Consider the following 23856-nt stretch of genomic DNA (forward strand, 5'->3'; position numbering starts at 1 on the left):
AAAAATTACTAATTATTCACTTTTTTGGTTGTGCGACTTTGCTAAAAAATTGAATTTGCTAAATAAATTTTAATATTGCGCCTGAATGTAGGCAACATATTTAAAATATATTTCTTCTTTTGCAGCTTTTCAGAACATTTTCATAAGACGTTGTATTCCAGCAAATCATAGCTGGAGTAGATTGTAGACTGCAAAAATTTAAGTCTTTGCTCACACATCTAAATATTGTACGTAATCATATCACTTCCATTAATCTCAAACCTAATGTTTTGCAAGAATTAAGTACTTTTTGAAGTGGCTGACCAACGTCTCCTAATTTCTAAAAATAACAAAAGAGCATAAGCATTCAAATCATTGTCTTGTCCATTAACTTGTTCTCAATTTGTTTTCTGTTGTGGTCATGTCTCCTTAACTAGCAAGTGCTTGTTGAAGAGCAATGCAAAGAAACTTTCTTGGCGAGTAATGAACGCAGGAAAATAAGAATTAGTTAAGCACTTCAGCAATTTTGCCCCACTTTGAGAAATGTCTACGGCAAACAACCATACAACCGCATCCAATGAATTTCGCAAGAGTTTTAATTAAAGTTTATTATCAACTTTTTTGCCCAGGAACTTTCTTGTGTTGGCATCAATCTGCTGGGCGCGTGAAGTACTTGAAATGTTTGCCACTTGCAATGTGGGTATGTTTGTGACTATATATGTAGGTGGGTATATGAGTGTGCATCTGTAGTGTTATTAAAGTAAATCGAGGGATTTATAGAGGGAGAACTTTGTGCGGGAATGTTGAGAAGAGCAGCAATTGGTTATGATGGCAGAACATGCATTTTTACCGAATAAACATATTATTTGGAAAAATGGTTCAGAAAAATACAAGCGCCTGAAAGTAGTTCTTAAACATTTAGGTCTTAAAAAATTTTGAAATATTTTATTGCCTACATCTAGGATAAAGTTGTACAAATAAATCTTCTTACTTCAAATACTAAGCTTAAAATAAGACCAAAAGTAGGATGAAGTAGCCTCTTCAACCGGCAAGACAAACTCAATACCTCAATTTTTGTATTGTGTAAATGAGTCGGATTTTATAATAGCATTGCATGATCTAGATATGATGATAAAACTTTATTTGCAAGGCTCTCATAGATGTGATATCCTTTTAAGAATAGATCACATTAGGTTAGGTAAGATTATGTTAGGTTACGTTAGCCGTTTTCTCGGTGTCTGGATAGTTTCCATCTGTCAGTTAAATTTTGGTTATCTTAACCGTTTTTTCTTTCGGTAAAGAACCTTTTTGATAACCAGTACTTATATCAGAGGGAACCTTGGTCTGATATGCACAGCCCTTTGTGAAGCCAAACGAAGCTAAGTTCTTCGATGTCAAAAAGACTCTTGTAGTTGAACATCATCATTTTCTTCCAAGATCCCTAGATGTATACCGTTTTACCCTGATTCGAAATGACCTAGCGACTGCACAGCTGCTGGTAGTTAACCAACGCTTGCTGATTTGTTCTGAGGCCCAAAAATCTGGTAAAGAGCCATAGGAAGCCAAAGAAGCTAATACGCGTACCCGAATGAGCTGATTTTCCAATCAAGCACATCAGCCTTACAGTTTCCTGCAATACCGCTGTAGCCAAGCGCTCAAACCAGTTCAATCGAAAAATAACTCGATGCTAGATATAAGGATATAAATATACTCGCACTAGTTTTGAGCGCGCAGTCAACGGATTCAAAGCTAGTGCCATGGGAGTGGATAGTCAGCACTTTGAAAGAGGCTGGGCTCCGGTGCAATAGATCCACTTGTACCTTTATGGCAGCCACCTTCATTTGAAAAAAACGCTGGAGTGGTCAGGAAGCCTTAAACTGAAACTGGTTTGATGCTCCCAACAATGTAATCCTCCACTAACTCTCCTCGCAACCTCTGAATCATTCACTAAAAAGTTCGCCGCCTCTCTCTTCCATGCATCTTTAGAAGATAAGTGAACAGAGACGCGACATCCAGAGCTGGATTCAGTGACTTGGTAATCCAAGTACTTTGGCATGATACAAAGTGTACTATAATTTTTAAGTGCACAGGCTCGCAGTAATCTTAGTACCAAAACTCTCTGAGACTGAGTGCAGATTTCGTGGCCATTAGTTTTACGGCTTTGTTCACCGGTGCTACGCTATGCAACAAAACATTTAGTGTCATAGTTTGTGTGGTTCGTAATGATCTATAGTTACTGATGACAGCAGCCTGTTGAATACTTGAATATTTTTTTCGCAAATGTAGTTTTTCCAGCGCCTTCCACCCAATTTGTGGCTTAAGTATGGTAGAGCTAAAGAACTATCTTTGGTGGGAGTATTTACCAATGTTTTCTCTTGCAGGAATACAGGGAAAGTGATGTTTTCCTTGATTTTTCCTTGATGTTGGGTTTTCATAAGAGCTTCCTGCCTTGGGTGAACCCTAAAGAGTTAACTTTGTCGGCAGGTCGAAAATGAGTTCCATCTACTGATGGTGGATATGTCTTCGGTATTTTGTATTTTCTAGTGAAGAAAACCAGTTATTAGGCTTTATATTGAGGTCAATTTTAGTAGCGCAATTGCTTGCGATACTAAGGTAAACCCTGATTTACAGGCTTCATCACGTAAACTTTAAAGAAGCTGAAGCCCATTTGGTATCTTTTGTTTTGAAAATTTTGGCAAAGGGGTTTTTGGCAACTTTTTGCGTCGGTGAAAACAGTCCTGAAGTAAGTTAAGACATAAACTATTGTAGTTGTATACTATATACTGAAAACGTGGCCTACATTTGGGCGCACATTTAACTTATCAAAGTCACACTCCCATAAGAAAAAATAATAATTTAAATACTTTCCAATTAAATATTTTTCCATTAAAAATTGTTTTCTTTTTTCTAAGCACTAACTTTTGTTTTATTAATTATTTTTCTCTTACCATTTTTGTATTTTCAGTGTTAATTGAAGACAAAAATTAAGAAATTTCTCATATTAACACTCAGGCTGTTTGGAATTTCGGTAAGTAATCGAGAAAAATTTTTGTTTTTTTATTTTGTACAGTTATGCTGCATAAACATAGATCATCATTAGGCGAAAATAAGCGAAGTGCTGCGCCGAATAAGCTTTAATGAAAGCGATTTGCATATTTTTCGGCGCCAAAGCGGCCGAGCGCCTTTCACCCAGCGTGGCGTCGCTGCGGCGAACAACAAACAACAAGTTTTAATGGAAGCAACGCGTATAAGACATTTGAATACGCACATGCACGGAGACACACACAAATGCAGACATACATATATAAATACATATTTCTATACACACATACACACACATACGCATACATTTCTGCTGGCAAGGCCATAATTTAATGAGTTCGCCTTCCATGGCCATTTTTTGGACAAAAGCACGCAGCAAAAGGTGATGTCTTCGCAATTCTTGTAATTGTTGTTATTGCTGTTGTTTGTGTGCTATAATGCACTCACATGAGCATAAACTCAACTTAAATAAATAATTTGATTCGTTTTGTAACGGAATTGCACTGTAAGTGCTGCGTCAACATTAAAGTGCAACAACGCCGTTAGCTGGGCGTCAGGGGCGTGGCTGAGTGCGGGCAGCAGTGGCAATAAAGAAGAGTCGAGGCGTTGCATTTGCTAGAGTAATGCAATAATCTTGGCTCCAGACGTTAATGCAGACGCAAATATGTGACCCCATAAACACACATACCCACACATGCACATATACACAAAGAAACACACACACACAGTTGCCTTGGCGCATTACGCATTTTATTGCCGCCTACATTTCGCTCTTCCCTTCCATCAGCAGCCAAGCATATTAGCGTCTCATTGCAGCAGCGTCTTGGCGACACTCGCACGCGCCAATAACTTCTAATACATGTTTGTATGTATGTTTGTGTCTGTGTATGTGTGCCACTGAATTACTTGCGTCTGCGGTCTCTGTGTGTGTGCGCGTGTAAGTGTTTGTGTTGCGTAAAACCGCATAATGCTGTGCCAGCAAACCATTAAAGCGCCAACAAAACACAAACAAGCACATGCGTGTACGTGTACGTGTGCCGCTAACCAATGTTGTTGATTACGTATACGCACTGTTGCACTCTATTCCATACTTTATGCATGTCGCTGCATTAACGGCTCTAAAGTTGTTATTGTACGCATGTGTGCGTGTACTATTTACGCTCTCGTCTGCGCTACTTTGCTTCTATGCCAATAACTGTTTATGTATGCATGAGTTGTTGGTGGCGTGTTGCCGTAAGCCAGGACAATTGACGGCTGCCACAATTTGGTGACACGCCGCATACTCAACGCTTGCTTGCAGCATTAGTTTGGTGCTCTGTTTGAAGTGTTGTTGTTTAATAGAAGTGGTGCAGAGTGTAAACATTATGTATGTATATGAAGCTATGTACATATGTACATATATTGATTGGATCTGGTATTTACACCTAATCGGAAGATAAACATTTAGATGGTCATACAAAAAATTTTAGTTAGAAATATTTATTTCTGCTACCGTATGATAAATAATTTCAAAAATCTTACCGTTGAAAAAAAATGTAATAGAGTTGCCATCTGTTTTTTTAATTAAGGAATTAAATGTTATTAATTATTGATATTTAACTAAAGCGTATTGATTAAGAACATAAAAAATATTATAACAGGGTTGCCAGATGTTTAAAAATTCTAAATTGTTAAATTTTTTTTATTATAAATTAGGTATAATGTAGTTACCACATTACAGATATTTAACTAAAGTGTATTGAATAAGATCATAATAATATTATAGCAGGGTTGCCAGATATTTAAACATTTTTAATTGTTAAAATTTTTCTAAAACTATTTAAGTAATAGGATGCAGTTACCACATTACGGAAATTTAACCAAAGTGTATTGTTTATAAATATATTGTAACAGTGTTGCCAGATATTTCAAAATACTAAATTGCTAAAACTTCTTCATTACTTTTTCACAATTTGGCTATGCAACATAATGAGCTAAAACATTCAGCAAGCTTAATTTTTCAAGAGTTGCCACCTTTTCCTTTTTTTAGTAAAATTGACAACACAATTTCTACAAATAAATTACCAAATTACAATCATTAGAATCAACACAAGTGACTTAAACTAAAAAAATGGGAAGCGTTGCCACCTGAATAAAAATAAAAAATTATAAAAAAAATTCAAAAAATTTTAGAGTGAATCTGTGCACTATAATTGGCTTCCGATTGGTTAAGATTATTGACTAAGATTATAAAAATATCATTACAGGGTTGCCACATGTTTGAAAATACGCAATTGCTAAAATTTTTTCAACAAATTTTTACAGTTTGACAAGGCATCATATTGAGCTAAAAAGTTCTGCCAGTAGTAGTTTTTCAAGGGTTGCCACATTTCCTTTTTTTAGGAAAAGATAATGACACTATTTCTACAAATAAATTACGATATAACCATCGTTATAATCAACCTCAGAGGCTTAAAGTAAAAAAAATTGTTAGCGTTGCCACCTGGATGAAAATAAAAATTTAATAAAATTGCTCAAAAAATGTTACAATGAATTTTAAATTGGCTTCAAAACTTCTGTGTGAAATGAAATTGATAAGTGTTGCCAGATTTTTAGAAAAACAAATCAACCAAGGTGAACCTAGGTTAAATTATACACAATTTTCCGATGCTAAAAATCGATTAGAGAGTAAAAACGTAAAAATTTTCCTTATAGTTTTATTTATTACATATGAATTTTTGTAAAATGTTTGAATTTTATTAACTTTTTAAAACTATAAGATACCCCTTAAATCTAAACTAACTAACCAATCAAAGATAAACAAAAATGCCAATCGATCACATATTGACCAAGCAACCTGAGAGTAATATGACAATTGCGTTTGGTTGAGTTTCGCAAGGCAGCGGAGTCCGATGTCGACCAAAAATTGCTTGAAGAAGATCCACATTGCACGAGCTAGTATAAATATAAACGCAACATAAGAATTTTCGTAATTCTTAATTATAATCGAAATCGGCAGTCTAAAAATTCGATGATTTTCTTTAACATACTTGATAGAGATTAGGTACAAATGTGTATATGTATAAATAACACACTTAGGTATTATTTACAATTATCGGAAAATATCGATAGTTGAAAAAATTAAAATATCGATAATAATATTTTAGGTCAATAAATTGTCGACAAAAATCGATAAATTAACTATCGATAATTGTAATGAAAAGTATGGATAAATACCTTTTAAAATAAAAAAAATATGGATAATAATAAATTATCGAAAAAATAATTATCGATAATCGCAAAGAAAAATGTCGATACAGATAAAGTGATAACTAAAACATGAACTTTTCTTGTTATTTATATTTGAACCACCACCCTTCAAAATATTTTGCGCGTATAAGTTCAAGCGTAATCGATAATTTCGGATAAACAATCGGTTGTTATACACGCTAACATATTTGATAAGCTTTTAAAATACAAAGCAAAAATACAAATACAAACACACTTAGAGGTTATAAAGAAATTAACATAATATATCGATAAAAATACCGTTACCGATAAACGTCAAATAATTAATAAAAAGTATCGAAATTGACATTGCTAATTAAAAGCGCGAAATTATAGAAGGAAAATATAGATAATAACATTTTTTATCTATAAAGTATCGATAAATATCTAGAAAGTATCGATACAAATATTTTTTCTAAAATTTCACGCATTTATTTAGCGATGTGTTTTTCGATACTATTTTTAATAATATTTTCCGTGTACAATGTATCGATAAATGTTTAAAAAATATCGATAATAAATTTTTTCTCTAATTTAACACTTTTTAATAATGATGTCTTTTTCGACATTATTTTTCCCAGTAATTTGACATTTTTGATGACATTTGACACGATTTTTTTATCGATTATCACACCGAAAAATATCGATAAAGACATCGTTAATTAATAGCTTAAAATTATGGTGAACCAATCGGTAATGATAACGTTAAGTAATTATTTACAAAAAAAAGAAAAAAAAAACCGAAATTACAGAAAAAAATCGATAGTTATAACACTATATGCTGATTTCTATATTTTATTATTTCAACCATCACCTTTTTTTATATATATGATATTTTATTGCGTGTATGTAAGGTATTATATACATATGTATGTATTTACTCATTCATATAATGTATGTATGTATGTAATTATGAGTATATATGTATATGCATGTAATCATTTACTTCACTCACGCCTCACAGCTGCCACAAGTCGTGCTTTCCGGATCCGTAGAACTAACACCAGCATTCTTGCCATACGGCGACTTATCATTCACCTCCAAAACATGTGTGCCTCTTAGGTCATGTGGCACAGCGTAGCCCATCGGATAAGCTTTGCCTTTACATTTGCCCGCCTGCAGACTTCTCAAAGAGTCACAACGCTTGGCCAGAAAATTATCCGCATTGTTGGGATAAACCGACTCCGCGTAGTAGGAGACAGCACGACTGTGTGAACAAGTTATACTGAAGCAACCTTCCTGCAAGACAGAATGGCCACCCACGAAGAAGTCCACACTGCCGGTGGCCTTCGACTGACCGAGGACGCCGGGATCCGTGTGTATGATGTCGACAAAGTCGGCGTCACTTGCCGACAGCGTTGGTAGTGTCTCATCGTTGTTGAAACACGGTAAAGCTGGATCCAAACCGGTGACATAGGGTAGGCTTTCTTTCGACAAAACCCGGTAGTGACGCGCCGCTGAACTCATTATTTGTGCGCCCAAACTGTGACCAATTAAATGCAAGTCCGCGATGTTTATGAGCGAAGCCAGTCGCAGCAGCGCCTCAGCCACGTATTTGCCAATGACGTCGGTGTTCTGCGCTGACCACGGATACAAAGTCTTCATGTAATCGCCAAAATCTAAAGCCTGTGTGCAAATAAAAGTGAAATTTGAAAATTATGCAACAACAAAAATAACAATTCATTCATTACTATGTAATTGGCATCACCACGACAGTTGTACGCCTTGGTCAGCCTATCCTGCTGGCTACCGTTCACGGTTGTCGTCCAACCGGTGGCAAATATAACTGTCGGCTTCGCGCGGTCGAAGCTCTCATCGGCCGCCAAACCGCTGGCGTTCACAAGTGAATACGAGCGCCTATCACAAGCGGTGCGCAACTGAAATTTAATATCTCCGAGTACCGGCGCATATTTCTCCGGCGTTTTGGCGCGACCCTGACTAATAACCGCCGAACCTGAGCAAATCAAGCAACAAATAACAACTTAGGCAAATCATTCAGCGGCATACCAAAAATTATTACTCACAAATTGAATTGGCTATGCTGGAGGCGATTTGAAGTGGCAGACCCACCACTATATTCTCTATACTTTTGAAAACGTTGTCCGGAGACGGTGGGCCAGGTTCACTAGCGATTATACCCTTGGCAATTTGATCCACGGAATGCAGTAGATCGAAAATTGTGCCATTTGACGCGACACTGGCGCCTACAGTTGCCAACAGCAGGTAAATAGTGTGAAATTTCATTTCGTCTGTGCGCGGCGAATCAAATACGAATTGTAGCTTTCGGCGAATAACTGTTTACACTGCACCGCAGTTTTGCCAGAATGTGGCTCTGCTATTTATATGCCAGTGCAGTTCTCGCTCCCATCTTAATTAGGCATAATTACATTAGCTTATCATATGCGGTTTTCCGTTGGTTCGATTTGCATGAGACAAACTTGTTAGGTGTGCCTCAAATTGCAGTGCACGGTGAAGCAAAACAATGTGATAACGGTGAAAAATAGTTAATTTTTTTTTATAGTTTAATATAAAAGAAAAGATGTCAATCCCGAAAAAACGGGATCCCGAATTTTTTTCGGGATTTTCAGTTTTTTTAATGTGATAACGGTGAAAAATAGTAAATTTTCTTCTTATAGTTAAATACACAAAAAAATGCCAATCCCGAAAAACAGAATCCCGAATTTTTTCGGTATTTTAATTTTTTTGTTAAATAAGATAAGGGTGAAAAATTATAAATTTGGTTTTTGTATTTAAATATACAAAAAAGATGTCCTTCCTGAAAAAACAGGATCCCGAACTTCGGGATTATTTTATTTTTTTAATGCAATAACAGCGAAAAATTGTGAATTTTGTTTTTATAGTTAAATATAAAATGTAAAGTGGCAATCCCGAAAAAACGGGATCCCGAATTTTTTTTCGGAATTTTGATTTTGTTTTTTTAATGAAATCTTGTCACTGGAATATTGTTTTTTAGCCATGGTGTCACAAATATTTATGCTCTTGACACCTAAATTGTGGATAAGTAAAATGATTGTTATATGGTGGCAACGCTAAGCCATATTGATATGTACTAATTTACTTTTATTATAAGTAAGCATGACAAATGATTTTTTAAATAAGGGCAATTTTTCTGATTAATCATCATTTATTATAAGGTTGCCAATGTATTAAAAACAGATTGCAGTGAACAGTGGTGCAAAACAAAGTGATAACGGTGAAAGATAGTGCATTTTGATTTTGTAGTTAAATATACAAAAAAAGATGCCAATCCCGAAAAAACGGGATCCCGATTTTTTTCGGGATTTTGATTATTTAATGTGGTTACGGTGAAAAATAGTGATTTTTTTTAAATTTACAAAAAAACAAAGATGCTAATCCCGAAATTTTTTTCGGGATTTTGGGTTGCCAATGACTTTAAATACACAGCCGATATATTTTTATAACTATATTTTAAACTTTACACCGAAAAGCTTTAATATTCGACGTTTTTGTTGGCTGTCGTTGCACAGTGGCAAATAATAAATTGTTGGTTAAAAAAAAATCGTCATTTGTTGACTGTCCATGACACTATAATAAGGGACATATTTTGTCAAAGAAAATAGGTATATTTAACTATGTACTATATACATATAACATATATTTAAATGTATATGACATCTAAAATGACGTACACTCAAATCACAATGACAAATTATTTGACATGTCTATAATATGTTGTCAAAATAATATTTTGTCTTCTGGACTCTGACGGTCATAATGTCATATTGTTTGACACTTCACAGTAAATTCGCTAAAGAATAGTTTTTTTTTGCTGCGCCCTTAGAGTCATAGTATCATATTGCCTGACACAATACTGACATGTCGTCAAAAAAAATTACAGAATTTTCAAATAAAATAATAATATATTTTTGTCATAAAAAGGTCATTGTAACCATGCAGATAAAGAATGAAATTAAGCTACATTTATTTCCTATGTTTATCTTGAGATAATATTTTTGCAAATACTGCGAAAACTGTTTAATCACTCTGTGTCATTATCTAAATAATGACAGTTACTTACATTAGATAATAACACAGAGTGAAGCTTCAAGTTAATGACTGTTCCACTTCCTAGTGCAATTAGGGATTATAACGGCTTAAGCAACGTACATTGGTCCAAAGTCCTCACCCGCACATTCATTTTTACGTTGACACTGTGGAAACAGAAAAACTGACACACAAATTATAAAAATATATGAAAATTTGTACGAATGTCTATCCTTATCTAGAGTAGATAACATATATTTGTTGTAAGTGTTAATTCTCAAATACGTTTTTTGACAAAATCGAAAAGATTTGATCGTGTTGATATCAAAAGCTCTGCCACAACTCATCAGTCCTCTAAGATTTTTCTTATCACCGAAGATAACTGGTTTTCAAACAACATTAACTTCCTTGAAAGAGAATATCTGTACTTTTTAGTATAAAAAATATTTTCCATAAAAAGAAACAGATACTGGAAAAATTAAAATTTCTTTCGAAATAACTAGAATGGCATAGTGAAGAATAGTATATATAATATATTTCGTTTATAGGAGTAAATAATTATAGCAAATAAGTATAGTGAATAAGTATATCATACATGTAAGTACAGCAAAATACTGCAATTTCAAGCAATTTCCTCTTCCGTTACTTCGCAAATACCACAAGTGGTGGTTTGCGGATCCATGTACTCCTCAGTTGCATTTTGTCCATACGGTCTCTCCTCATTTACCTCCAGGATGAACCTACCCTTTATATCGTGTGGTACTGCTAAGCCCATTGGATATTCATCACCGTTACACCTACCCGTATTCAGCCTATACAGTGAACTACAACGCCTTGCAAGAAAATTCCGCTCATTATTTGGATAGACCGATTCTATATAGTAGTTAATCGCGATTTCGTGAGAACACCTCAAAGTTGTGCACGGCACTTGTGTAGGAAATAAGCCACCCACATAGAAAGTAGCATCACCGCTCGCAGCAAATTGTCCCGCAATTCCAGGTGTCGTGATTATGGTGTCAACAAACTCGGCATCGCTGGCTGAAATAATAGTTAACACCTCTCCCTCGTTAAAACAGGGTGAGGCGGGATCCAGACCCGTCACATGCGGTAGTTGGTTGCCTGTGAGATCAGTGTAGTGCCGGGCGGCTGCTGCCATTATTTGTGCGCCCAAACTGTGGCCGATTATATGCAATTTTTCGATGTCTATAATCTGACTCAGACTTTGTATGCCCTCAGCGAGATATTCACCTATGGTATCGGTGTTTTGTGCGGCCCAAACATAAAGCGTTGTCAAATATCCACCGGAGTCTAGCACCTGTGTTGAGAAATAGTTTATATATTATAGTTTGCTATATCAAATCGAAAAGAGTTAATCATTTCTCAACATTACCAGAAAATTAGTATCACCGCGACAACTAAATGCCTGCGCCAATTCCCCGGTTGCAGGGAAGTTCACAGTTGACAGGAAACCAGTCGAAAAAATTACTGTTTTCCTTTCGGGATCAAAGTCTGGATCTTCAGCTATCTCCAATATATTATCGATGGCATATTCACGTCCTCCGCAAGAGGTGCGTAGTTGTAGTTTAATGTCTTCCCTTCTCGGTACATACTGGTCTGGTGTTTGATCTCTGCCCTGCGCTAGCACCGTCGAGCCTGAAAGTTTCTCATTAGACTACAACTCTGCAACCACAAATGTGTTGACATATTTCATACTCACAAACTGAATTTAATATCCCCGACGCTATCTGAAATGGCACACCCGTAATTAGGTTTTCTACGACCCTGAAGAAGTATTCAGCCTGATACATATCCTGTCCACTTTCCCTTAAGGCTGCTATAATTTCAGAGACCGAGTAAATGTAGTTCTGCACTATAGCGATTTGAGTAGCACCGCTCTCGAATAAAGCCAGAAATGAAAGGAAGTAGAAGAGCTTCATTGTGTCCAAATTGTGTGAAGTAACGGTTTCACTTGTCAGCGCACAATTGAATTTTGGATTTTCCTAAGATCCAACTCTTATTTATACGAAAATTGCTCGGAAGTTGTATTCCAATTTGTAATTTTAACAAGCTCATAAAGAATAATTAATTGTTTCGGCGAATTTCAAGCCTTTGAAGTATGCCAATTTATTTTAAATGCGCAGTTACTTTATCTGAAATAACGGTGGTTCGAAATTTCCGTGGTTTTTCATTGTATCACGCTCTATATCAAAGTATACGAATTTGTGTCAAATCGTTTGAGTTCTCCATTCTAACCGAATTTTCGGAAAACTAAATATTATCCTTTTTTTAATAAATTTAAATTCCTTTAGTTTCATCATATATTGTATATAGGGCTGGATCTGTTCTCTAATTTTGACAAAAAAGACATGTTACGAGCTGTTAGAAAGTTAAGATGAAAGGAAAAGTGGAAAATATAGCGAGATGTTTACCAAGTCAAGGGCATACAATGTTAAGTGTCTGAATGATAGAACCTCTGAATGCCTCGAGATATTTTATAACGAACGCTTTTAGGGTAAAACACTTTTACAATGTCTAACAGTAATGATAGAGAAAGCATTAAGTGAACGTTTTTCCTTATTTAGTAGTGACTAGCTATCCATTCTAATGGTTCATCGCCTTTTGATTTGTTGTTTATTCTAAAGTGAAAGAATAGATTCAGAATTAAAAATTTTTATGTATGAGAAGTAGGCATAGTTGTTATCCAATTTCGTTTCATATGATAGAAATGTTTAAGAGACCTCGCAAACTAAATTTGATTAAAATTGGTGAAGTAGTTTCTGAGATCGGTTAAGAATCTGAAATCTTTGAAAAATCGAACAAAGACACTTTACTGACAGTTTGCCAAAATGAGTTCTATAAAATTTTCTAATAAAATTCGATTTGCAATAAGAACAGATTAGTACAAAAAAAGAAGAGTTAAAATGACATTAAAATAGATGAGCAACAACACAGAAATTGTTAAGTTAAAAACAACTCAATCAACTTGTTTGTTCAGTTTGAGTTAATATTTTTGCAAATTTTGTAAAACAACTGATTGAATAATGTTACTGATTTCGGACATTCCACAAAGTGAAGCTTCAAATTAATGACTGTTTTGCTTTCTAATGTTATTAGAAACTATTTCAGTTTATGTAATAACCTGTTAAATGACATTACGTTGAAGTGTCTATTCAAGAAAACAATATATATATATAAGTATATAACAAGTAAGGAAGGACTAAGTTCGGCTGTAACCATACGTTTTATACTCTTGCAACTCGCAAGTATCAAAGCCGGGGACTTATCTTCTATTGTTGGTGAAACTTCATTTTCAAAAAATGTTAGAATAGAATTCAGCCCTGATTATATGATAAAATTACAAGAAAATTAGAATCAAATTTGGTATCTTCTTCGCTTATATTGAAGATCAGAGACTGACTTAGTTTTATAACTACATTTTACTTCCAGACAGCGAAAATTATTTTAAAATCAATCTCAAATAACATATGTGTAATATAAACTCCAAAGAAGGTACTGAAGTTATTACATTAAGTAGATGTGGAAAACTTCAACCAAAAGATCGGAATTCATTATTTTGGTTAGTCGAAGAAATCTTTGCATATTGTGTCTTAACATATAGTGTTGCAAAGGAAGATCTTAAGCTTCATTTAACAAAACAAAAATTCGAAAAGTGGATAAAATACGACAACAATGTGTAAAAAGGATCATGGTCCAAGCTTGGTGAAGCTCAACAAATGCTCGTAAAGCCAGGATTGACGCCTTGTAAGGTTATGCTGAGTGTTTGGTGGAATTGGAAAAGATTTATTCGCTATGAGCTGCTCCACCCTGGTCAACCGATTGAATTGATTGATTGAAAACGCCAAAACTAATCAACAGAAAGGGCTTCGTCTTCCTTCAAGATAACGCTAAATCACACACATCTTTAATGACTCGGCAAAAGCTGGGAGAGCACCATAGGACTACCATTTGTTTGTTTCGGTCAATGCAGAACTCCCTTAATGGAGTAAAGTTGTCTTCAAGAGAAGCCTTTGAAAATTACTTGCCGCAGTTTTTCGTCGAGAAACCAGAAAAGTTTTATACTGATGAAATAATGTCTCTAGCGGAAAAATGGCAAAAAGTGGTCGACCAAAACCTCATAATAAATATAAAAAAAAAATTAGTTGAAGTTTGATTTCAAATACGAAAAGACTTTTTCGACTACCCAATATTAGGGATATGAGGTTTAGACCAAGCTCTAAACTAATTCCATTTATATTCAGTGGTAAACCACATAATTTCTAAGAAAACTTATCCATTCAATTTCGTTAAAATGGAACACATTTCGACCAAATGGTTTAAATACAGGAGGGAAGATGGTAACCACTATATTGGGTATATTGAGGGGAAAGAAAGAGATGGGCTGATTGCACCTCGCTCTGGTATGCTTGAAAAAGTATTTTGAATATTTTTTATTTGTAATATTAAGGAGGACTCATTTCGACGTACCATACTTCTTTAAAGAAAAAACAGTGAAATTTTCAAATTTAAAGGAAAATGTTTATTATCATTCGAAAGAACATTCTTTGATATTTATTTTTTGAAGATTATCTCTTTTAAATGTTGGTCGCGGCTACGTCTTAGATGATCCATCCGTTGAGTCCAATTTCAGATGACTCGTTATAGGATTTCGACTGATAACTGACGAATGACACGGGTAATGCTCTGCTCTAGGGTCAGAATCGAAGCAGGATTGTCCCATAGGCTTTTTAGAATTTACATTTCCCCACAGGAAAAAGTCTAACGGTGTGATATCACACGATTTGTTGGTTGTTCAGACGTAAGTCTTTCCATGATGCCAAACAATACTGAACAAATATCATCACAGATTGACAAGACTAATGCGTGATCTGTCAAAAAAAAGCTATTGAAAATAGAAACTCTACTTGGATCAAACCAACATTAGCCCTGGCGTTCTCATATCATATCGGGCGTAAAATAGTATATCTTTAACCTATCTAGATATTAATTTATCGCAAATTTAGTAGTCTTCAACATTACTTTTATGTGAGGAGTAAACGAGGTTTTCATTAGATTTCTCCGATTTTCACACTTGCGTATTGGCTGTTAAAAAAATTCGTGCAGAGAGATTTAACTTTAATGGTTACAAAGATATACACATTAAATCTACTGGTTAATTCTGTTTTTATTTTTTTTAGCTCTGAGGTGGCTACAGTAAGGGCTAGTAACACAAAGATTTAGCAGTAGTTGGCATTACTAAAATGGAATTTTATTGACGAGTAGAATATTTATATATAGATATTCCTTTATATAGTATATTTGATTAGATATTTAATTTATAGAGTTGATTAACACAAGTATAGATAAATTGATTATGAAAGTACTATAATCCTTAATAACCAATATACCTATACTTATGTTACTTCATTATATAATTCATTTATAGGAATAAAGAAGAATAGTTATATTGATTATTGAAATAATATAAGGTAAATTCAAATACTGTCTTCTTCCGAGACCTCGCAAAGGCCACAAGTAGTGGTTTCCGGATCCATATAGTCCTCAGTTGCATTTTTGCCATACGGTCTCTCCTCATTCACCTCCAGGATATACCTACCCTTTAAGTCGTGTGGTACTGCTAGGCCCATTGGATATTCATCACCGTTACACCTACCCGCCTTTAGTCTATACAGTGAACTGCAACGCCTTGCTAGAAAATTGCGCTCATTATTTGGATAGACCGATTCTATGTAGTAGTAAATAGCGATGAGATGAGAACAAAGTGGGCCTATGCACGGATCTTGGACGGGAAACAAGCCACCCACATAGAAGGTGGCATCACCGCTGGCAGAAAATTGTCCCGTAATACCGGGAGCCGTGATTATGTTATCAACAAACTCGGCATCACTGGCTGAGAGAATGGTGAGCACCTCGCTCTCATTAAAACAAGGATAGGCGGGATCCAGACCCGTCACATGTGGTAGTTGATTGTCTGTGAGATCAGTGTAATGCCGGGCGGCAGCGGCCATTATTTGTGCGCCCAAACTGTGGCCGATTATGTGCAGTTTTTCGATGTCTATAATCTGGCTCAGACTTTGTATGCCCTCAGCGAGATATTCACCTATTGTAACAGTGTTTTGTGCGGCCCAAACATAAAGCGTTGTCAAATATCCACTGGAGTCTAGCACCTATGTAGAGAAATAGTTTATATAGTTTGCGATATAAAATCGAAAAGAGTTAATAATACCAGAAAATTAGTATCACCGCGACAACTAAATGCCTTGGCCAAATCCGGGGTCGCAGGAAAGTCCAATGTTGATAAGAAACCGTTTGAAAAAATTACTGTTTTCTTTTCGGGATCAAAATCAGGATCTTCAGCTATCTCCAAGATATTATCGATGGCATATTCACGTCCTCCACAAGAGGTGCGTAGCTGTAGTTTAATGTCTTCTCTTCTCGGTACATATTGATCGGGTGTTTGATCTCTACCCTGCGCTAGCACCGTTGCGCCTGAAAATTTCATCAACGGACTGAATCAATCCTTAAAGTGTTGACACACTTTTTTATACTCACAAACTGAATTTAATATCCCCGACGCTATCTGAAATGGCACACCCGTAATTAGGTTTTCTACGACCTTGAAGAAATAATCAGCCCGAAACATGTCCTCTCCACTTTCCCTTAAGGCTGCTATAATTTCAGACACCGAGTAAATGTAGTTCTGCGCTATAGTGCCTTGAGTAGCACCTCTCTCGAACAAAGCCAGAAATGGAAGGAAGTAGAAGAGCTTCATTGTGTCGAACTTGTGTGAAGTAACGGTTTTACTTGTCAATGCTTAATTGAACTTTGGATTTTTGTAAGCTCCGACTCTTATTTATACGAAAGTTGCTTGGTAATTGTATTGTAATTTGCAATTTTAACAGGCTCATAAAGTAATATTGATAGTTTCGGTAAATTTCAAACCTTTGAAGTATGCCAATTTATTTAAAATGCGCAGTTAGCTTATCTGAAGTAACGGTGGTCCGAAATGTCCGTAATTTTTCTTTGTACGGCACGCTTTATTAAAATCCAAGGTTTTTCGAAAAAACAAAAGTTTCTTAATTTCGTTCAATTCTTCGATATAGGTTTAGAAAAATTAGTCTTGGTTTTAGTTTAGTCACATTAATTTAGAATAATCTGCCAATTGTGAGGTAGTCTAGAAGTGGTGCGAAACCCAAGGAAGTTATGTGAAGGATGGATTTTATGTGAGGAGATACGAGCAAGAAATCGCAACGAGATTCGTATGATGACACAAATAATTTCATAATAGTGTTATTAAAATTCAATATCTTCATAACAGTGAGGAAAATTTACAGTTGAAAGTTCACTATTCCGCTTTTTAAGTTAGGAGTTTGATGATTACTAACCAGTACATTGCCTATGATTTCAGCAGCTATTTTCAAAGCAGTATGATACGAGTCCTCAAGTAAAACACGAGCATTAATATGAATAACACACATACTAAAACTAAGCATTATCTAATTTATTCCGAATTAAATAAATTTGGTTCAGACTCAACTCGGACACTTGTATCAAAATCTCGTTAAAGTATAATGCCCCTTTTGAGGGTTAGGCCTTATTGAAAATCGTACCAATTTAATTCTAATGAAGCCATCTTCACGTCCTGTCAACTTAACTGTGGCCTGTTAAAGGGTAAGGAGATCTATGAAGTTAAAAACTATACTTTCAGGACGCTACAAATATAGACCGATAGCGACAACAAACGATGCCATATTTTTTCCGCTCTTTTCACATTTATCTTCAGTAAAGTTTACCATTTCATCATGGAAAAATATACGATCCAACATGGAGTCGAAATAATTATAATTTACTGCCGAAATTCGGAGTCAGTGGCCTCAACTTTAAGAACGCTACATTCAATGTTTGTTCGTCATAACCATCCTGTCAGATCAACAATTGAGAGTCTAGCGGAAAAATATGAATCCACAGGCACAATACAAAATGTCCCTGTGTCCGTGAAACAAGAAGTTCTGTAGTGTCGATAATATTGCTGCCGCTTGCGTACCAATTGAGGAAGACCCAAACGACGTTCTCAAGCGTGGGGCATCTCCGTGACGTCATTGTGGCGAACTTTGCGAAAATATCTTAGCCTACATGCTTACAAGATCAAATTGACCTAAGAACTGAAGTCGCTTGACCACCGGCATCGTCGTATGTCCGTGAGTTGGGCTGACCAACAGCTTGTAAACGATCCGGATTTTCATCGAAAAATTATCTTCAGCGATGAGGCTCATTTTTGGCTGATTGGCTTCTTCAATAACAAAAAATATGCGTTATTGGTCAGGCAGAAATCCACACGTGCTTCACGAGTCACCATTTGATCTCGAGAAAGTTACGGTTTGATGCGGCTTATGAGCCGTACTTCTTCCGTGATGATCAAGACCGGCACGTTACTGTGAATGCCAATCGCTACCGCTCAATGATAACCGAATATTTTTGGCTCGAATTGGATGATGTGGACTTGGGCAATATGTGCTTCTAACAGGAGCACACAGCGGAAAACTAAGTTTGTGAACGTGTTATCTCACAAAATGGTTGAGTCAATTGGCCGCATCGGTCGTGTGATTTGACGCCGGTAGAATACATCCTGCGGGGTTATGCCAAATCTATAATCTATGGTAACAAGCAAGCGACGATTGATGAACTGCGTACGAATATCGAACGTGAGTATCGGCCGATTTATGCTTAAAACCGTTGAAAATTGGGTTAAACGTCTAGACCTCTGCAAGAGGCACCTAATAATCTTTCACAGAAATAAAGAATTTCAATGATATCTTAAATCGTTTTTGTTGTGTTATTATTTACATACATAAAATTAGAAAGTATCGAAAATCTGAACTTCCAAAGAGCATAATTTTAGTATGCACCGATACAAATGTTATTAGTGTTTGACTCGCTACGTCAAAAGGGTCTCCTGTCGACAAGGCCGCGCCCTATATTTACCGCGTAATAATATTGATTACGATTTTTATCGATATATGAAATATGTATATCGGTTTTACCATCACCATTATATTTTCAGCGCCACCTGTGTTTTCGATTAATAATTTCACATGACACAAGTGATAAAGAGAGTGGCTCTCTTTAATTCGATAAATAGTTCGAAAATTAGAGTCATTAAAATTTCATTCTAAATTGAGATGCAATATTTTTACCAAGCGCTCTCAGAGAATTATAAATATTGTGAGTCGATTTAGTTTTTTTGTTGTTGTAGCGGCATAATTCTGTTGAGTTTACATCACTTGGCCGGGTAAAAATCCAGGTCCATTTCGCTTACGTAGACCCGACTCTCGTGGGAACGGCCGCCAAATTGGACGAAAAGATTGGTAGTGATTTGGAAAAGCTATTAAGAGCTAATGTTGCTACAGTAAGCTCACACTCTAATTATCAAAGCATATGAGGAAATTTTTGGTTAAAACCTTTATAAATGCTGTCTTTTTGTAGAAACTTTTGGTAACGATGTAAGAGTCACGATTACTCTCACTAAGAGCTTTTAATGGGGAAAGGGATTTAAGTGATTTTTGAAGCTTTAGAAGATGGTCTGAAGTAAAGAAGGATTCTTTAGCTCTTTGAGAAACCAGTCAAAGCAGTTAAGGACTCTTCAATTCTTCATTAAAATACGGCACCACAGTTTAAGTATATAATTTATGTCAACAAAAGCTCTACAAACCAAAAAGCGAATATCGGCAAGTTACAAAGAAGTCTATGGCAGCCACCCAATAGAGAAACGCGGTCTCTGAATGCACTTATTGAAATATCTAACAGATTATAGAACTTTATTGATTTTAACCCTGGCATGTGCCACACTTTGACGATTTGGGATCTGTATACCCACTACCTGCATTTTTACCATAAGGCGCCTTAGCGTTTGTCTCCAGCATATATGTGCCCCTCGCGTTATGTGAAACCGCAAAACCCATCACAGTCTCAGCGCCATTGCAGTTGAGACGCTTGGAAGACGTACATTGCTTCGCAATAAAGTCACGGTTGTTATTTGGATAAACGGACTCCGCATAAAATGGGATAACAATGCCATGCGAACAGCTCGGTGTTGTGCAACCGTTTTTTATGGGGTATTTACCACCGACGTAGAAACCAACATGGCCATAAGTTTCGTATTGGCCGAGTACGCCAGGATCTGTATGTATGATATCAACGAAGTCGGCATCTTGCGATGAAAGTGTACTCAAGCCCTTGCGTATGCTGAAGCACGGTAGAGCGGGATCCAAACCGGTCACGTAGGGTAAACTTTTGCCAGTCAGCATGCGATAGTGACGCGCCGCCGAGCCCATTATTTGTGCGCCCAAGCTGTGGCCGATCAAGTGCAAGTCGGCGACGTCTATAAAGGTCAGCAGCTTCTGCAGCCCCTTGGCGACATATTTGCCAATCGTGTTGGTGTTCTCTGAGGACCAAGTGTATAGTGTCTGTATGTAGTCGCTGACATCGAGCGCCTGTTTTTTGAGCAAAGGAAGTAAATCACGTCATTGAATAAGAGGTTTGAGAAGAGCATAGCGTTTAGTACCAAATAATTTGTGTCCCCACGGCAGTTGTACGCCTTGGCCAGTATGTCGTGTTGCCCGTTATCCACTTGCGTAGTCCAGCCGGTCGACATAATAACCGTCTTCTTTTTACGATCGAAGTCTTTGTCAGCTGCCAAACCACTGAGATCGCTTAGTGGATACTCACGCTTAGCACAAGCGGTACGCAGTTGTAGCTTGATGTTCTTCAACTTTGGTGTGAATTTAGCGGGTATATGCTTTTGGATGTAGTTGTGGAAAGTCGTACCTAAAAGATTTGATTATTTACAGTCTGTCAAGTTAGTAGCCACCTTCTTCTTTAGTAACTCACAGACGAGATTAATGGTGGATGTTCCCATTTTTAGAGGTAGCGCTGGCACCACATGCGTGAAGGTCTTATAAATATTGTCTAGCAAGCTTTTGCTCTTTGCCAAAATGGAATTAATTGCGGAAGCTGCTGGGGATACCAATCTCGCTTGGTTATGCAAAATAGCAAAAAGCGTTATGAAATATAAAAATTTCATTTCGCTAATTTTTCTGCGCTTTTTTCTTTAAAAATCAAATTATCGACCTGATACCTATACGAAGTCCCTTGTAACTGACAAGATGATTTCTTTTTTCATGAAAACACCTTAAAAATATTCAAACAAATCACTGACAATAGTTTTACTCAAGCGAACTTATTTACCTCCCTCATTAGTTGAAAGTTAGTATAGAAGTCACGATTGCTTAACATTTTTATGGTTAATATATATTATCGTAGTCACGTTCTCTGAGCGTTGTCTGCTAATTATTGGATATTAAGATGGAAAATCTGCAATAGAAAACATTTCAATGCACGTGTAAATACCGATGATAAAATAGTGTTTTGTTTTTAAGATATTTTGTGCAAAATCAGTGGCGGATCCACAATATCTTTCCTTCTGGAGGGTTTTCTCTCCCAACATGTCGCTTCATAGTATAATTGTTTTGTTCACCTAACGGTTGTATATACTACATAATACTAAGTGAGATAGTTATAGTGTTATATATAACACTATGGGCAAAAAATAGTAAGACTTTTTAATTTAAATTTCGTGCAGAACCCCATTTGTCGAAATATTTTGGTTCTAGGTTATCTGTGCCAAATATCACAACAAAATATTCGACAACTGAAGAGAAGCAAGAGTCACATCAAAATAATCATTAATGTTTCAATTGGTTTTAGACGTCTGAAAGAAATAAAGCGCATTCGGTGATATTTACTATGAGTGAAACAAAGCATATCCATTAAATCTTGAATGCGGAATCAAATTTCTGGTGACGAAACGTTCATAATGTTAGAAAAGACCTTCGGTGATAATTGGTTACCGCGAGCAAATGTTTTTGATTGGTACAAATTATTCAAAGAGGGTCAAGAACGCGTTGACGACGAACCACAACCTGAACGCCCATCAACAGCAACTGATGAAATTGACACGTGAATAAAATAAAGGAATTGATGCTTGAGAATCGACGATTAACAGTCAGAGTTCATGCTGGCATCGTTGGAATATCAGAATGATCAGTAAAAAAACATTGTGGGCCTAAGAAATGCGAAAGAAGGATTGGTTCCAAAATCACTCAAATTTTTCGTCTGTGAAACAATGCTTTTCGACTACTAACGAGTATGTATGAAACGTTTTATTACTGGCGATATATCTTAGATCTATGCTTACAACCCGGAAAAAAACGATCGATTGGTCAAATATCGTGGCAAAGGTGAACCGATGCAAAAAGCCGCGTCAAATCGAGTCAAAAACCAAGATTATGTTCACAGTTTTCTTCGATTGTCGAGGTGTGGTGCCTAGAATTCCTTCCGACCGGCCAAATATCAACAAGGAATTCTATTTGAAACTCTTTTGAATTATTTGAAGGCACTAAACATGAATCGCTGCGCGTATTGAAAACTATTCCAGAAATTGACTTTAAGAACTCTTTCGAGGATTGAAAAACTGTTGGTACAAGATATTGGGACCATGGGTGATTACTTTGAGGAGAATGACATAGATTTTGAAGAATAAAGAATTTTAAAATTTCAATAAAGTCTTACAATTTCTTGCTAAAAGTAGTATATAAATTACCAGAATGACGAGACGAGTTGAAATTTGTCTGCCATCTGCGCAACATATAACTTGAGTAAAAATGAAGACATCTTACTGAAACTAGGTACATATGTTTTTTAGGAAAAAGGTAAGGCAGAATTCGTAGATGGCGTAATCGGACCACCGCTATGCCCATTACATATCTCAGGACTCAATCGGGCGATTTCGACTAAATTTGGTTCATTTCATTCTTCTCACATTTCTACGTAAGAAGACAGTGGAAATCCTCTGCCATCTTTATGTTGCAGTATGAAAATTAGCGAAATCGGACAACCACGCCTCACATATGTGTGTTCACAAACTAGTTTTAATAATAATGAAAAGACATTTGAAGTTCAAGCTATAAATTTGACTAGTCATGAGTTAAATGTTAGCTCCTCTGGAAGTAACTTGGTCTACCAGGTCTAACCGAAGACTTAATTCTGGTACCACAAGAAACAGTAAGCTCTTGGAACTCGATTCAATCTACTCATTATGTTGGAACTTTGGGGAGATTCGTGGTGGCTGTGGCTTAACTCCAAATGCGGTATTAGTTTGGCTCGATAGGTTTATATACATTCTCTCTAAAAATTAAATATCAAACCATTAAGTTGGCTATGCTGATATTTCTAAAGTAAAGCCAAAAATAAGACGAAGTGCTCTTTTTGTATTTTAGTTATTTCAAGCAATCGCGCCTTGCGGCGGGCAAATTCTTACTAGCACCGTCGGGTTGAACTCTAGACATCTGTGCGGCCATTCCATCCTCCATTTTCAAACCATTCGTATGAATGTTTAAAGGGTTGTGCGCTGCTAACTTCTTTCAAAAATTAAAAGTGTTGTCATGGAAACACCGCCATCACCCACCG

The 23856-nt window shown here is 36.2% G+C and overlaps 3 protein-coding genes across 7 annotated transcripts; all 3 read right to left on the minus strand.

Annotated features, from left to right (window-relative positions):
• Nucleotides 1-5703: 5703 nt before the first annotated feature.
• On the minus strand, nt 5704-8618 carry LOC105223678 (phospholipase A1). Of its 2 annotated transcripts, none has more exons than XM_011201455.4 (4): nt 8313-8618; nt 7980-8242; nt 7244-7914; nt 5704-5955 (listed from the first exon to the last, which is right to left on the minus strand). In XM_011201455.4, the coding sequence occupies exons 1-4, from the start codon at nt 8530-8532 to the stop codon at nt 5838-5840; spliced, it is 1272 nt and encodes a 423-aa protein (XP_011199757.2). In that variant the 5' UTR covers nt 8533-8618; the 3' UTR covers nt 5704-5837. The 2 variants fall into 2 exon arrangements, with proteins under 2 accessions (XP_011199757.2, XP_029405081.2); XM_029549221.2 differs by having other exon boundaries at nt 7235-7914; nt 8313-8617.
• Nucleotides 8619-10833: 2215 nt separating this feature from the next.
• LOC125778342 (vitellogenin-1-like) lies at nt 10834-17176 on the minus strand. Of its 4 annotated transcripts, XM_049455380.1 has the most exons (4): nt 16885-17176; nt 16559-16821; nt 16433-16499; nt 10834-11562 (listed from the first exon to the last, which is right to left on the minus strand). In XM_049455380.1, the coding sequence occupies exons 1-4, from the start codon at nt 17102-17104 to the stop codon at nt 10937-10939; spliced, it is 1176 nt and encodes a 391-aa protein (XP_049311337.1). In that variant the 5' UTR covers nt 17105-17176; the 3' UTR covers nt 10834-10936. The 4 variants fall into 4 exon arrangements, with proteins under 4 accessions (XP_049311337.1, XP_049311336.1, XP_049311335.1 ...); XM_049455379.1 differs by lacking the exons at nt 16433-16499; nt 16559-16821 and adding an exon at nt 11705-11967 and having other exon boundaries at nt 10834-11629; nt 16885-17172; XM_049455378.1 differs by lacking the exons at nt 16433-16499; nt 16559-16821; nt 16885-17176 and adding exons at nt 11705-11967; nt 12032-12312 and having other exon boundaries at nt 10834-11629.
• Nucleotides 17177-20110: 2934 nt separating this feature from the next.
• Nucleotides 20111-21513, minus strand: LOC105223679 (phospholipase A1). The gene is made up of 3 exons (XM_011201456.2): nt 21220-21513; nt 20894-21156; nt 20111-20822 (listed from the first exon to the last, which is right to left on the minus strand). Exons 1-3 carry the CDS (start codon nt 21410-21412, stop codon nt 20157-20159), a joined length of 1122 nt encoding a protein of 373 aa, XP_011199758.2. The 5' UTR covers nt 21413-21513; the 3' UTR covers nt 20111-20156.
• Nucleotides 21514-23856: the final 2343 nt, after the last annotated feature.

Source organism: Bactrocera dorsalis, chromosome 4 (assembly GCF_023373825.1).
Source record: "Bactrocera dorsalis isolate Fly_Bdor chromosome 4, ASM2337382v1, whole genome shotgun sequence".
NCBI classification, from domain to species: Eukaryota; Metazoa; Arthropoda; class Insecta; order Diptera; family Tephritidae; genus Bactrocera; species Bactrocera dorsalis.